The sequence below is a fragment of the Eulemur rufifrons genome, chromosome 7, assembly GCF_041146395.1.
Source record: "Eulemur rufifrons isolate Redbay chromosome 7, OSU_ERuf_1, whole genome shotgun sequence".
Taxonomy (NCBI): Eukaryota; Metazoa; Chordata; class Mammalia; order Primates; family Lemuridae; genus Eulemur; species Eulemur rufifrons.
In genome coordinates this window covers 242,156,382-242,169,960 of record NC_090989.1, presented here as the reverse complement: position 1 = coordinate 242,169,960, position 13,579 = coordinate 242,156,382, and the positions used below count along the sequence as shown (strand labels likewise).

At 40.8% G+C, this 13,579-nt stretch overlaps 1 protein-coding gene across 1 annotated transcript; it reads left to right on the top strand.

Moving 5' to 3' along the window:
- The first annotated feature begins 9,503 nt into the window (after nt 1–9,503).
- LOC138387323 (cyclin-dependent kinase 4 inhibitor B) lies at nt 9,504–13,330 on the top strand. Its single transcript, XM_069474265.1, has 2 exons — nt 9,504–9,959; nt 12,230–13,330. Exons 1-2 carry the CDS (start codon nt 9,804–9,806, stop codon nt 12,488–12,490), a joined length of 417 nt encoding a protein of 138 aa, XP_069330366.1. The 5' UTR covers nt 9,504–9,803; the 3' UTR covers nt 12,491–13,330.
- The last annotated feature ends 249 nt before the right edge of the window (nt 13,331–13,579 follow it).

Below are 13,579 nucleotides of genomic sequence, written 5' to 3'. Positions count from 1 at the left end.
GTCTGTGGATTTGACTATTTTGGACATTTCATATAAATCAGATCCTACCATATGTGTTTTCTGTGACTAGCTTCTTTAACTTTGCATAATGGCTTACAATCCATGTTGTAGCATGCATTAATACTTCATTTCTTTTTTTCTTTTTTTAATTTCAGAATATTATGGGGGTACAAAGGTTTTTTTTTTTTTTTTTTACATAAATTGCTTTTGTACCATTTCAGTCAAAGTTATAAATGTGCCCATCATCCAGATAGTGTGTATTATACCCATTAGGTATGAATTTACCCATCCCCTCCTCCCTCCACCACCTGCTTGATTTCAAATGAATGTTATTTCCATATGTGCACATGGTGGGTACATGCAGTGTTTTTTTGTGTTTTTTTTTTCCCCATTCTTGTGATACTTCACTTAGAAGAATGGCCTCCAGTTCCATCCAGGTTAATACAAGAGGTATTAGTTCACCATTTTTTTAATGGCTGAGTAGTACTCCATGGTGTATATATACCACATTTTACTAATCCACTCATGTATTGATGGGCACTTGGGTTGTTTCCACATCATTGCAATTGTGAATTGTGCTGCTATAAACATTCAAGTGTAAATGTCTTTTTTATAGAATGTCTTTTTTTCTGTGGGTAAATACCCAGTAGTGGGATCGCTTGATCAGATGGTAGTTCTACTTTTAGTTCTTTGAGGTATCTCCATACTACTTTCTATAGACGTTGTACTAGTTTGCAGTCCAATCAACAGTGTATGAGTGTTCCTGTCTCTCCACATACTTGCCAGCGTCTATTGTTTTGGGACTTTTTGACAAAAGCCATTCTCACTGAAATTAAGTGATATCTCATTGTGGTTTTGATTTGCATTTCCCTGATAATTAGAGATGTTGAGCATTTTTTCATATGTTTGTTGGTCATTAGTCTATCTTCTTTTGAAAAGTTTCTGTTCATGTCTTTTGTCCACTTTTAAGGGGGGTGTTTGATTTTTTTCTTGCTGATTTGCTTGATTTTTTTACAGATTCTAATTATCTGCCCTTTCCCAGATGTATAGCATGCAAATATTTTCTCCCATTCTGCAGGTTGTCTATTCACTCTAATGATTGTTTCCTTGGCTGTGCAGGAGCTTTTTAATTTGATCAGGTCACATTTATTTATTTATTTTTGCTGTTGCTGTGATTGCCTTTGGGATCTTCTTCATAAATTCTTTGCCTAGGCTGATGTCTATAAAGGTTTTTCCAACACTTTCTTCTAGAATTCTTATAGTTTCATGCCTTAGGTTTAAGTCTATTATCCACCGTGCATTGATTTTTGTGGGAGGTGAGAGGTGCAGATCCTGTTTCAGTCTTCTACATGTGGCTATCCAAATTTCCCAGCACCATTTATTGAATAAGGATGCTTCTCCCCAGCATACATTTTTGTCTGTTTTTTCAAAGATTAGATGGCTATATGTGGACGGTTTTATATCTGGATTCTCAGTTCTGTTTCATTGGTCTATGTCTCTGTTCTTGTGCCAGTACCATGCTGTTTTGGTTATTATAGCCTTGTAGTATAGCTTGAAGTCTGGTAAATTAATGCCTCCCAATTTGTTCTTTTTGCTTAAGGTTGCTTTGGCTATATGGGGTCTTCTCTGATTCCATAAGAAACATAGAATTATTTTTTCTATATCTGCAAAAAATGATGTTGGTATTTTAATAAGGATTGCATTGAATCTGTGGATCACTTCAGGTAGTACAGACCAGTGGTTCCCAACCTTTGGCACCAGGGGCTGGTTTCATGGAAGACAGTTTTTCCACAGACTGGGAATGGGAGGGGTGTCATTATCCGGGGGCGGGGTGCAGGGGGGAATGGTGCAAAGCTCTGGCAGTGATGCACAGCCCCTTTCCTAACAGGCCACAGACCAGTAACAGGCCTTGGTCTGGGGGTTGGAGATGGCAGGTATAGATATTTTACCAATGTTGATTCTGCTGAAACATGAGCATGATATGTTTTTACATCTGTTTATGTCCTCTGCTATTTCATTCCTCAGTGTTTCATAATTCTCCCTGTAGAGGTCTTTCACCTCCTTAGTTAAATATATTCCTAGGTATTTTATTTTCTTTGTTGCTATTGTGAAAGTTATTGAGTCTTCGATTTGGTTCTCAGCTTGACTGTTGTTGGCGTATATGAATGTTATTGATTTGTGTACATTGATTTTTGTAACCTGAGACTTTGCTGGATTTATTTATCAATTATAGTAGTCTCTTGGCAGAATCTTTGGGGTTTTCCAGATATAAGATCATATCATCAGCAAAGAGTGATAATTTGACCTCTTCTGCCCCCATTTGGATACCCTTGATTTCCTTCTTTTGTCTGATTGCTCTGGCTAGGACTTCCAGCACTATGATGAATAGAAGTGGTGAGAGTAGGCAACCTTGTCTAATTCCAGGTCTAAGTGGAAATGCTTTCAATTTTTCCCCATTCAGTATGATGTTGGCTGTGGGTTTGTTGTATATGGTTTTTTAAAATAACCCCTTTTATTTTAAATGTTATTTCACATTTCTGTAATATGATTAAGCTTACAACAAAAATTGTCCTCCCTGCTAGAATGTAAGAATCATGAGGACAGGGGTCTTTTACTGTTTTGTCACTGATGTATTTTAATACCTAAATAAAATGCCTGGAACATGATCGAAACTCAATAAATATTTGGTGGATGGCTATTAGATAAATTGAATAAATCAACACAGACCTGTACCTTAAAAAGAGCAACCATGAGAAAAGGATTCCTCCATCAGAAAAGGCATTATTTTTAATGCTAATATTGTTTTGCTCACTTTTTCCATTTGGTAAGAATGAACAGAAAGAGAATGCTCCCCTGGCATTGTCTCTGAGTGTTTTTACCCAGTCATCTGACTTTTTAGTAGATTCTTCTAAGTTTGAATGTGAATTGTATTTAAGTTTTCGGAAGTGTTCCCTACATATAAGTAATCCCAGAAAAATTGGGCCTACAATTTTTTAAATAAAAAAGCATAACAATGTAAATAAATATGAAAATTGTTTTCAGAATGGTTAAGTAAATTTAAAGAGAGAAAAGGGGTGGCATCAACATATTTTATCATTATTGTTTTGCCATAAAGGTCTTGGAATTAATTCCTAGGATTAAATACTGGTGCTTACACTGTCCTATTCTTTTTCTGAAAAAAATAATCTTCTACACTAAAATTTCTGCATTTGAGTATAGAGAAAATTTGCTAGTATAAATTAGTCTAAATTAGAAATACACACTCCCACACTCCTCTCTGAGCTCTAGATTCCTCTTTCTAACTTCCACTGGACATCTCCACCTGGATATTTCACCATGTCTCAAGCTCATCCTCACTGAACTTGAACTCAGAATCTTCCCCTCAAACTAAACCTCATTCAGTGTTCTCTATCTTGATAACCATGCTCACTAATATCTCCCATCATACAAACCTACCTAATACCTTCTTTTCCCTCCTGTACTATCTCCAGTTCATTGCTACGCTCTCTTGATGTTACTCCTTACATATGTCTTAAAGCAGTATACTTCTCTCCATCATGGTGCAAACACATTAGTCCAAGTTACCATAATCTAGCCTCTGAACTACTGGCCCACTCTTGCCTCTCCTCCAAACAATTCTCCAAAATTCATTCAAACTATTTTTTTTAATTTCACTGAAAATCTGATCACATCACTTATCTTCTGAAACACATCAATGTCTTCTCCTTTTAAGATAAGGACAAAAATCCTTAACATGCTCTATACATCCCTATAAGATTTTCCTACGCTTATTTTTCCAACCACAGCTAGCCACACTCTTTCTGCATTCCTATGCTTCAACCACAATTCCTTCAATGTGCCCATGCTTTCTCCCACCTCGGAGTCTGCCACATGCAATTCTTCTGCCTACAATGTTCCTCCTTGCAATTAGTACCTTTGCTTTGATTAGTTAATTCCTCTATAATCCTGCAAAACTCAAATATTCTTTGATCTCTTTGACCACCATAATAGATCAACTCTCTCACTATGCCTTCATGTAGCATCCAGGACATTTATTTCATGGGATTCACCATGTTTTGGGATGAATACTGAAAATGTTCAAACTTGTCTAGCACTTGTAGAGTCTAAATTCAGTTGGGATTGTATGGGAGGGGTAGCCTGAGCCCTAAAAAAGGAAGCATATGACCCATAGAGGCAGAGGCAGAGACTTCTTGATTTTAAGTACCATTTCCCACTAAAAAGAACCAGCACGTCTTTAAAAAGTGTTAATATTATGTATAGGACAGGAAGTTTAACTTGTATAGGACAAATTAAAACTGGAATATCTTGTCAAACCAGAAAGAGAAAGGAAGAAAGTGTAGATCAAGAGACACAAGAGAGTGGAAGGAATTTCAACCAATTTCAATGTGTCAACCTTGTTTTCATTTTTATTCAAAATAAATAATTAATAACAGTTTTAAAAGAAACAAAAAGTGAAATGTGTAAAAATTGGAAGAGGTGCCCTTATGGGCTGAATTGTGTCATGTCAAAATTCATATGTTAAAGTCCTACCCCCCAGTACCTCAGAATGTGACTGTATTTGGAGATATAGCCTTTAAAGGGGAGATTAAGTTAAAATGAGGTTATTGAGGTAGACTCCAATTCACTCTGACCAGTGCCTTTACAAGAGGGAGGAATTTGGACACACAAAAGAGACAGGGGCATGTGTGCACAGAAGGATGACCATTTGAAGAGGCAGCAGGAGGGTGGCTATCTACAAACCATAAAGAAAGGCCTCAAGAGAAGCCAAAATTGTGAGAAAATAAATTTCTATTGTTTAAGCCACCCAGTATGTGGTATTTTGTTATGGCAGCCCTAACAAACTAATGCAGATGCTAAAATGATAAATATGTCCCCCATTCAATTAAACTTGAAAATGCATATGGGGATATAGAAGTGAATATACTGTGGATTCTGGAGCAATAATTCTCAACTGATGAGATGTAGACAGTCAAACCTCCTGGAGAGAATGTGGGTCATATATAATTTGAAAAATCCCCCAAAATGATTCTGAATTTCCTTCTCTTCCCATTTAGAAACAATATCTTAGACCCAACACTGCAATAGAGCACATAAATGAGGGCAAGGTTATGTCACTACTTCTCTTGGCCATTCAACTAATTCTATTTACACTTTTATAGTGAGATCATATACAATTTCACCAACTAGAATATAAACATTATCACTAGTGATTTGCATTATGCACAATATTGGAACTGATGATACTAATTCCCTTCCATTTTCATCCAAAATTCTATGCCAATTTACCATTTATATTGGAGTTTATAAGGAAATGGAAGAGAATTATTTTTCTTTGAAGGGGCATGGATAAAGAGTGGTAAGATAGGGAAAAAGGCAGTGAGCAGAATAACTGAGAATATTCCATGAGATTCTTTGTTCTCACTTATAAATTCTCCATGCTATTAAAAGACATGGCTGTGACAATTCCAAGTTTCAGCTGCCCACTATATTCCCATCCACTTCATCTCTTAAATGTGTTTAAAGCATTAACAACAGCTTGTGTTTCATCCTAGAGACAGCTGGATTTCAGACAGACGTAAATGTTTCATTATCTCACTCTATTGTCCAAGACAAATGTGCTATTGTATTACTTGTGAAATATCATCTTTGAAGTTTATCAAGGATGTGCTGTGAGGTGAGCCACCTGGAAAACACAGTGTAGACTGAAAAATAATTATAAGCCAGTTTATTGCTTTTTTTTTTTTCCTGTTAAGCCTACCATGACACCCTCTGAAAACACTATGTAGTGTAAACAGTAGAGGCTATGAAGTCACACGATTTATACTCCACCTCCAACAATGGTTAGATAATATACAAGTTACTTAACTTCTCTGATCTTTTTGTCTTGTCTGTAAAATTGAAATATTGATGCATGCCACATAGAATTTTTATGAGCATTAAATTAAATAATAGTCGTCAAGCACTCAGGACAGAGTAGACAATAAGTTTGATTTCTCTTCTCTTAAATATAGAGAATATTTAATACTTTTTATAGAGAGTAAATATTAGATAAAATCCAATATTTGAAAACTAGGTTGAGCTGGTCAATTTTGCAAAGAAGTCCATTGAGTTTCCATGGGATCCTTTTTATTTCAGGACAGAAAAAGACTTTGGAAGATCAAGTTTGAAGCTTATTTTAGAATTCTCAGTCTGGAGCAGGTTAGGACCACCCTGACATGCGGGTTAGCAAAGCGCTGTCCGTGGTGCTAGTAAGCGCGAATGCCTCTGGCAACCTTTTCCCTGCGTAAAGTTCTCCATTCAACTTGCTTAGCGAAGCTCACATATCTGTCTCGTCAAAGATTCTCAGTCATTCCGTTCATTGCCTTTTCCCCTATCTTACCACTCTTTATCTATGCCCCCCTCAAAGAAAAACAATTCTCTTTCATTTCCTTATCAAATCCAAACAGTCTTTATTTTTCAGATGTGTCGGCCATGACTACCACCTAAGAAAGTGACTCAGAAATTGGATCAGACTCTTTTTTCCTAGCCTTTTTGTTTTTTTCGAGACAGGGTCTAGCTCTGTTGCTTGGGCTAGAGTGCAGTGGTGTCATCATAGCTCACAGCAACCTCAAACCCCTGAGCTCAAGTGATCCTCCTGCCTCAGCCTCCCAAGTAGCTGGAACTTCAGGTGTGTGCCACCATGCCCAACTTTTTTTTTTTTATTTTTTGTAGCATCAGGGTGTCACTATTGCTGGTCTCCTTATACCTCAGACTCCCAAAGTACTAGGATTACAAGTATGAGCCACCGTGCCCAGCCTCTTTTCCTAATGTTTTGGTAAGTTTCAGAGAAATCCAAAGCTCATGGCAAGAACACAGGAAACAGTTCATTTCTGATGCATCCTTTTAAAACATTCTTCAGTTGGCACTTTCTCTAAGAAACTTTCCCTGTACCTCCACCCTGAGTTAAGTCCCTCTCTTCCTTACTCCCAAAGTACCCTGTAGATATATCTGTCAGCAAAGTTATCATATTAAATTGAAACCCTATTTATTAGAGTGCCACTAGAGAGAGTTTCTTAAAAGTGAGAGCCCATATTTTATTTAACTGTGGATCCCTAGAATATAGGACATGCTGAATTAAGTTTTGTCAAACTAAATTTAATTACTGGATCCATGAGAGAGAAGGTCCCAACAATACTCCTTGAAAGGCAGCCTTCCTTGTTGTATTGACAGATATTACAGTAGCTAGGCTTTTCTGATGAAGATATTCTGTACTGAGCCCATTTGCCACCACATCCACCAACATCAGTCTGGTGACTAAGCCTCTGAAGGTGACTGGTAAAGAATTAATGTCATTTATTTCAAAGGCTCCAGCTTCCCAGCGCCCATCTTTCCTCCTCCCATTTTATGTACACACCTGTAATCCCCAATACACTGTGCATGGGGACTGGTTCTCTAGATAAAAACTGCTCATCAATGCTTTTCATCCAGAAGTAGACTTCTATTCTTCTAGTTGAACCTAGGAATGCAGTGACCCTCCACAAATTTTTAAACAACATCATTTTTCCAAATAAATAATAAATAATAAATTAATTCAAATAAGATTGAATTAAACTGAAACTAAGAAATGGGGGTGGGATGGGAAAGAAAAAGAAATTGTTATTAATCCTATCTCCTTTTCTCCTCTGTCCAGCTAGATTTTAGGACTGTTGAGGCTCAGTTAGTGTATCTTCAGCCCTAACCACCACTTCCATGGGCCCCACTGTCTTTAAAGGAAAAAGCTTTTCTTCCTTCTGCAGGGATTTGGGGGAGGAGGAGTTAGAGCTAAAGTATGCTAGGGAAAAAAAAAAAAAACGTGGAGTCTCTCATTTTTGAATAATCAAGCAATTGGCCTCCTTTTAAGAGTTTGTCTTCCTCAGCACTCTGAACCAAAATGATTTTGTAAATAAAAATTGTTCAGTGTTAGGACAGGTTCACTCTCATGTAGTTCCTCACCAAAGTTTTTAGTCAACAGATACGCAACTTGTGATTCTCTTTCTATTCAATGTAGCATCAGCTGGAATTTTCTAAATCCTTAAAGCACTAAATATGTTGATTCAAACTCACCTAGAAAGATTAGGAAGGAAAAAAAGCACTTGGCCTTCAAATCTTCAGAAGAGAACTTAATGACAGGTTCAGCCTGTTTAATGACAGGCCCAGTACCACACCTCTGTTTTATTATGTTTCTTTATTACTGCATAACTTTCCTTTATTACTCATGATAAACAAAAATCAAATACTTGCCAAGGTGGGTTTAAATAGGTAAAAGTGCAAACAAAGATATACTGTACCAATATGAAACTAGGATCTCAGATTCTTAAAATATACATATATATTTTGTCTTATGTGTGCCAGATTTTCACTCTCAGTCTCGAACTAGTTTTTGTTTTTGTTTTATTAGGATTGTATCCATAATTCAAAGATGAAAAAAGAATTAAAAAGCACATGTAGGCCCGGTGCGGTGGCTCAAGCCTGTAATGCTAGCACTCTGGGAGGCCGAAGCGGGAGGATTGCTTGAATTCAGGAGTTTGAGACTAGCCTGAGCAAGAGTGAGACCCCGTCTCTGCCAAAAAGAAAGGAAAAGAAATCCAGCCAGGCACTGCGGTGCGCGCCTATACTCGCTACTACCGGGAAGGCTGAGGCAGAAGGATCGCTTAGAGCCCAGGAGTTGAAGGTTGCAGTGAGCTACAAGGACGCCGCTGCACTCTACCCAGGGTGACAGAGTGAGACTCTGTCTCAACAGAAAAACAAGGCAACTGAACACCCCTCTTCACAACCCCCACACCTTCAAAATTAAAACAACAACAACAATAATAAAGCACACGTAAAACAGAATTCTCAGGATTTTTCACTATTTTTATGGTTGATTCGAATAGGAAGACACACGCAAAAGAAAATTGCTAAGGGTGATACAAGATGTGAACGTTGGGAAGTTCTAGCGCTGCTTGGGGATGAATTTTACTCGCATGACAGAAGCAGACCTGTCACATTTCAGACACGGAGTTATTTTCAGTGCCGTTCTCTCGCCCACTCGATTACACAGGGAGCGACTAACGTCTCCAGCTGGCCCCAGGCTGAAGGAACAGAAGTCTTCTGCTCTGCCTGCCGGGGATTAGGAGCTGAGGGCACTGGGTCAGCATCTCCAAATCTTAGCCCTGGCTTTGCCGGGCGCCCGGCGCGCAGCCCCGCCGGCGTTCCCGGCAACGCCGTGCCCAGGCTCTGGCGCATGCGCCACAGCACCCTCTGGGCGGGCGCCCCCGCCCCCTGTCGTCTGTGACGGAAGCGGCTGCGGGCCTGGCCACCCCGCAAGTTCAGTGGGAAGCGCCCGCTGCGGCCCGCCGACAAGGGGCGGAGCATAAGGGGGTGGGGAGAGCCCGGCCGGCAGGCCAGCTGAAAACGGAATTCTTCCCCGGCCGGCCCCCACTCTGCCAGAGCCAGGCCGGGCGGTGAGGACGCTGCGACGCGTCCGCACTCAGAGCGGCTTTGCGCTTGGCTGTGCCCGCGCGAGACGCTTTTTCCCAGGAGCGAGCCAAGCGAGTCCTCAGCTTCTCGGGCGACAGGAAAAGCCCAGAGCTACCCACGGGCCGCTCAGCCACTGCACGGGCCCCCAAGCCGCAGAAGGACGGCGAGGGGGGACTGAAGCTGAGCTGAGCCCTCCTATAGAGGGGAGCCTGCGCCGGAGCCGGGTGCGGAAGGGGGGAGGAGGGTCGCGGAGCTCACGGCCCGCAGTGGATTATCCAGGCCGCTCCGTGCCTGGGGGCCGCGAAATGCGCGAGGAGAACAAGGGCATGCTCAGTGGTGGCGGCAGCGATGCGGGCCTGGCCAACGCCGCGGCGCGGGGGCAAGTGGAGAAGGTGCAACGGCTCCTGGAAGCGGGCGCGGATCCCAACGGAGTCAACCGCTTCGGGAGGCGAGCGATCCAGGTAGGTGGGGGCCCCTGCGCCCGGCCGGCAGGGGGCGCGCGAACGCGGGCGCGGCCTCCGCGGGTCCGGGCTGGGACTGAGATTACCGACGTAACTTGGGCGGCAGCCTCTCTTGCTGGAGGTGTGGAGCCCAGGAGTAAAGCAAGTTTTTACTCAGCAAAAATCTTAAAGAAAGAAATTGAAAAACCTACTGCTTCAGTTTGGTTTCCTTTTTAATGGTGGTAAAATATAAATATTTTTCTGCCATCTCATGATCAGAGATTTAAAGAATAGATTCAATTAGGGGGAAAGGACAGGTTATTTGGAAAGGAGGACTATTTTGTCTGTCTACTCTCAACGATAAAGATAAGTAAGTTAAAATCTACATAATCTGGATTGGATTTAAGGAATTCTACAAACTCATAGTACCGTGAAAACATTTCAAGGTGAACTTTTAAGCCTCTCTATGAGATCTTTTGTATTCTTTTCTCAGAGAGGCGAATTGAGTTCAAAGGAATGCGACAGGATTCCTCAACCACAGTACTTAATTCCTTTTATCTTAGCAGCTTCCCTTGAGTGATGCATAAAATTTTTAAAAATGGTTCTATAGATTTTTTTATGTTTAATTATCATCCTCAATGGTATTAGGTCCGCTTTGAATGGCAGAGGGTCTTCATAAATAATCTCTTCATTGTTAAAATATACTTCTTAAATGTTTAACTACTAATCCTAATCCTATTTTAATTAGTATTGAATTTTAAAATTCCTTTAAAATCTAAGATAATGGCTTTGTACTTTACAGTTTACTATTATGGTTATATTCAGTATTCACCTCATCAGCACCCTCCATAACTAAGCTAATATTAAGGAATCTTGTTAACAGTGTAGATTTTTAAGAAAATAAGTGTTCATTCCTTTTGAATTATTAGAAAAGTGGTATAAGGGATATTTTAAAGTAGCAAAACTATCGTAAAGTGGTACTTAAAGAGAAAATTCTATTATTATGAAAACAAGTTTTCTTATAATTTGGATTCACCATTTTTTGAAATACTAAGAACCACTTTTTCCCTCTCTTTTGTGTATGTAAAATATCCTTTACATCACTAGTAGAAATGACTTATGGTTATCATGGTTTTTAAGAGAGGAAATGAACATTTCTAATATTCATGAAACAAGCAAATAAACTATAAAACACTAGAGGTATAATGCCTTTAAATTACATGGTACATTTTAAAGCACATAAACTCCATTTTGAACATTTAGTTATCAAAAATTGTTTTATCATTAAAATACAAAAGCAAATGCTTGCATGATGTACATGTACACATAGGCTGCTATAGGATTGCCCCTTTAAAACATCGATTTACTTACACACCATTCTGACTTGAATGCTAGCATTTAAGCTCTTTTTGTATAGAAAATATTTGCCATTTAACATAAAATCTTAGTAATTATAAAATCCTATACAATATCAATATAGTATTAATTTTACATGTCACATTAAATATATGCACTATTAATATATTTAATGTAACATGTAAAATTAAATGTTTTGGTGTAACATTAACCTAAAATATTAAAAATGGTGAACTATTTATTTAAAAGAAATCATTCGTTTTCATCGTTTTATAAGATTACGTGTGACTTGGTTTAGTTTTTCCCTTCTGATCTCCAATTTTGGCTCAAATCATCAGACTACAATCCTTTCATGAGCACAGACACATATGACAATGAAAAACAAAAGCCTTCCACAAGGGATTTGCTAGAACTAAACAAAGTAAACCTTTTTAAGAAACTTATTTGTTTCTTGTTTTTTCCCCTAAAGCATTACTCCCCACTTCTAAGAAAACAGTACCAGTTGACTACCTAATATTTTTAGACCTGGATTGTGGGGGGGGGGGGCGGGGGGGGAGGAGGAAGCAGGAAGAAAAAGTTTTAAACGCCACTTAAACTTCACTCCACCCCATAAATTAACAAAAGAGATTCCCATGAGCCAACGGAAATCAATAACTTTTTTCCTACAATAACGATAATCACTCTACCATCAGCTGGTTCTGTCTCTGCACATTTGGACAATAAAATGAAATTTTAATTTGTGCTGGGTAAAGAGTACAGTAACTAGGAGGGGGCGGTGTGGGGCGGGGAGATTGTGTCAGCAAATGAAGAGAAACCAGCCTCGATACTTGTGCGCCTCTGCACTGGGTCTTCACAAATAGATATTTCGTTGAAGGGCCTCTACGTGCTCCGCCCTGCACCCTCGCCCTGACCACTGTGCTCTCTCTTTCCCTCAGGTCATGATGATGGGCAGCGTCCGCGTAGCTGAGCTGCTGCTGCTCCACGGCGCCGAGCCCAACTGTGCGGACCCCGCCACCCTCACCCGACCGGTGCACGACGCCGCCCGGGAGGGTTTCCTGGACACATTGGTGGCGCTGCACCGGGCCGGGGCGCGGCTGGATGTGCACGACGCCTGGGGCCGCCTGCCCCTGGACTTGGCTGAGGAGCAGGGCCACCGCGACGTTGCAAGGTACCTGCGTGCGGCCGCGGGGGACTGACAGAGGGTTCTCCCAGCCGCCCACGACCACTTTTTTCCTCCCCAGTTCCCCACCCCCACCTAGTTCAATGAAGGCTATAAAACGTGGAGCGGCGGAAAGCCTGCAAGCCTTGCTAAGCGACTCCACTCTCTAGAGGAAGGAGGAGCCAACCAGGAACAAGTTTATATACGTTTTTTCTTAATCTGGATCTAGCCCTCAACACTCACCGTGAAGCCAAACGCAGAGAGGTGGATTTCCAGCGATGTTGAGGAGTGCGTGAAGTTCCAGGGTTCCAGAGTCTTCTGACGCAGGATGCCGGGGCAGAGTGGGAGGAGGCGTTGGGGTCGTCAGTATGCTCCCCCCACCGACTGCAGGAGAGCTCTGAGTGAACCCACTCTTCGGGCATTAGGCCCTGGGAGCAAGAGGAAAACCTGAAGACTGAGGCCAAGACGGATGATGGTTGAGGTGGGCTTCAGCAGGTGTCCAAGGCTTTACTCTTTATTCCCTGTGCGGTGCTCGGTGCTCGGTAAGTCACCAGTAACATGGTACTCACTGGAAGCCCTAGGGACTCGCACTCAGCTCCACCAGATAGCAGAGGGGGAAGAGAGAGAGGACGTGGAAGCGACGACAGATCTGCCTCATATCCTAAAATCCCTGGATCACGGTGTTGCAGGGCAGCTCTGGGAAAGGTGCAGGCTCTGGCTCTTACTCCGCTGAGAAGAGATTCCCAGGAGTTCTGGATGCCAGCGGAGTGTAACAGTGCACAGGATGAAGTGGTGGATTGCAGTGAGAGCAATTGTAACGGTTAACTGTAACATTTTGCTTCATCTATTAACGATAAGATACAGAAATCCCCCTATGAATTGCTACTTGAAAAGATTTCGTGATATTTTGTACTTTCGAGTTGTTCTTCAGTAACAGTCTTATTTAATTGGAAGACTTTAAATAACAAAATAACTCATGTCCTTCAGTAAAGAGGTGAGGAAGGACTCTTAAAGGAAGCTATGACACTGGCAAACTCAGTGCAAACCCCTAGATTGCTTTCATCCTTAACCTATTTATTTCTTTGTTAAATTCTTCTGGTTGTTTCTTTATAGAGTGTCTCAGGGG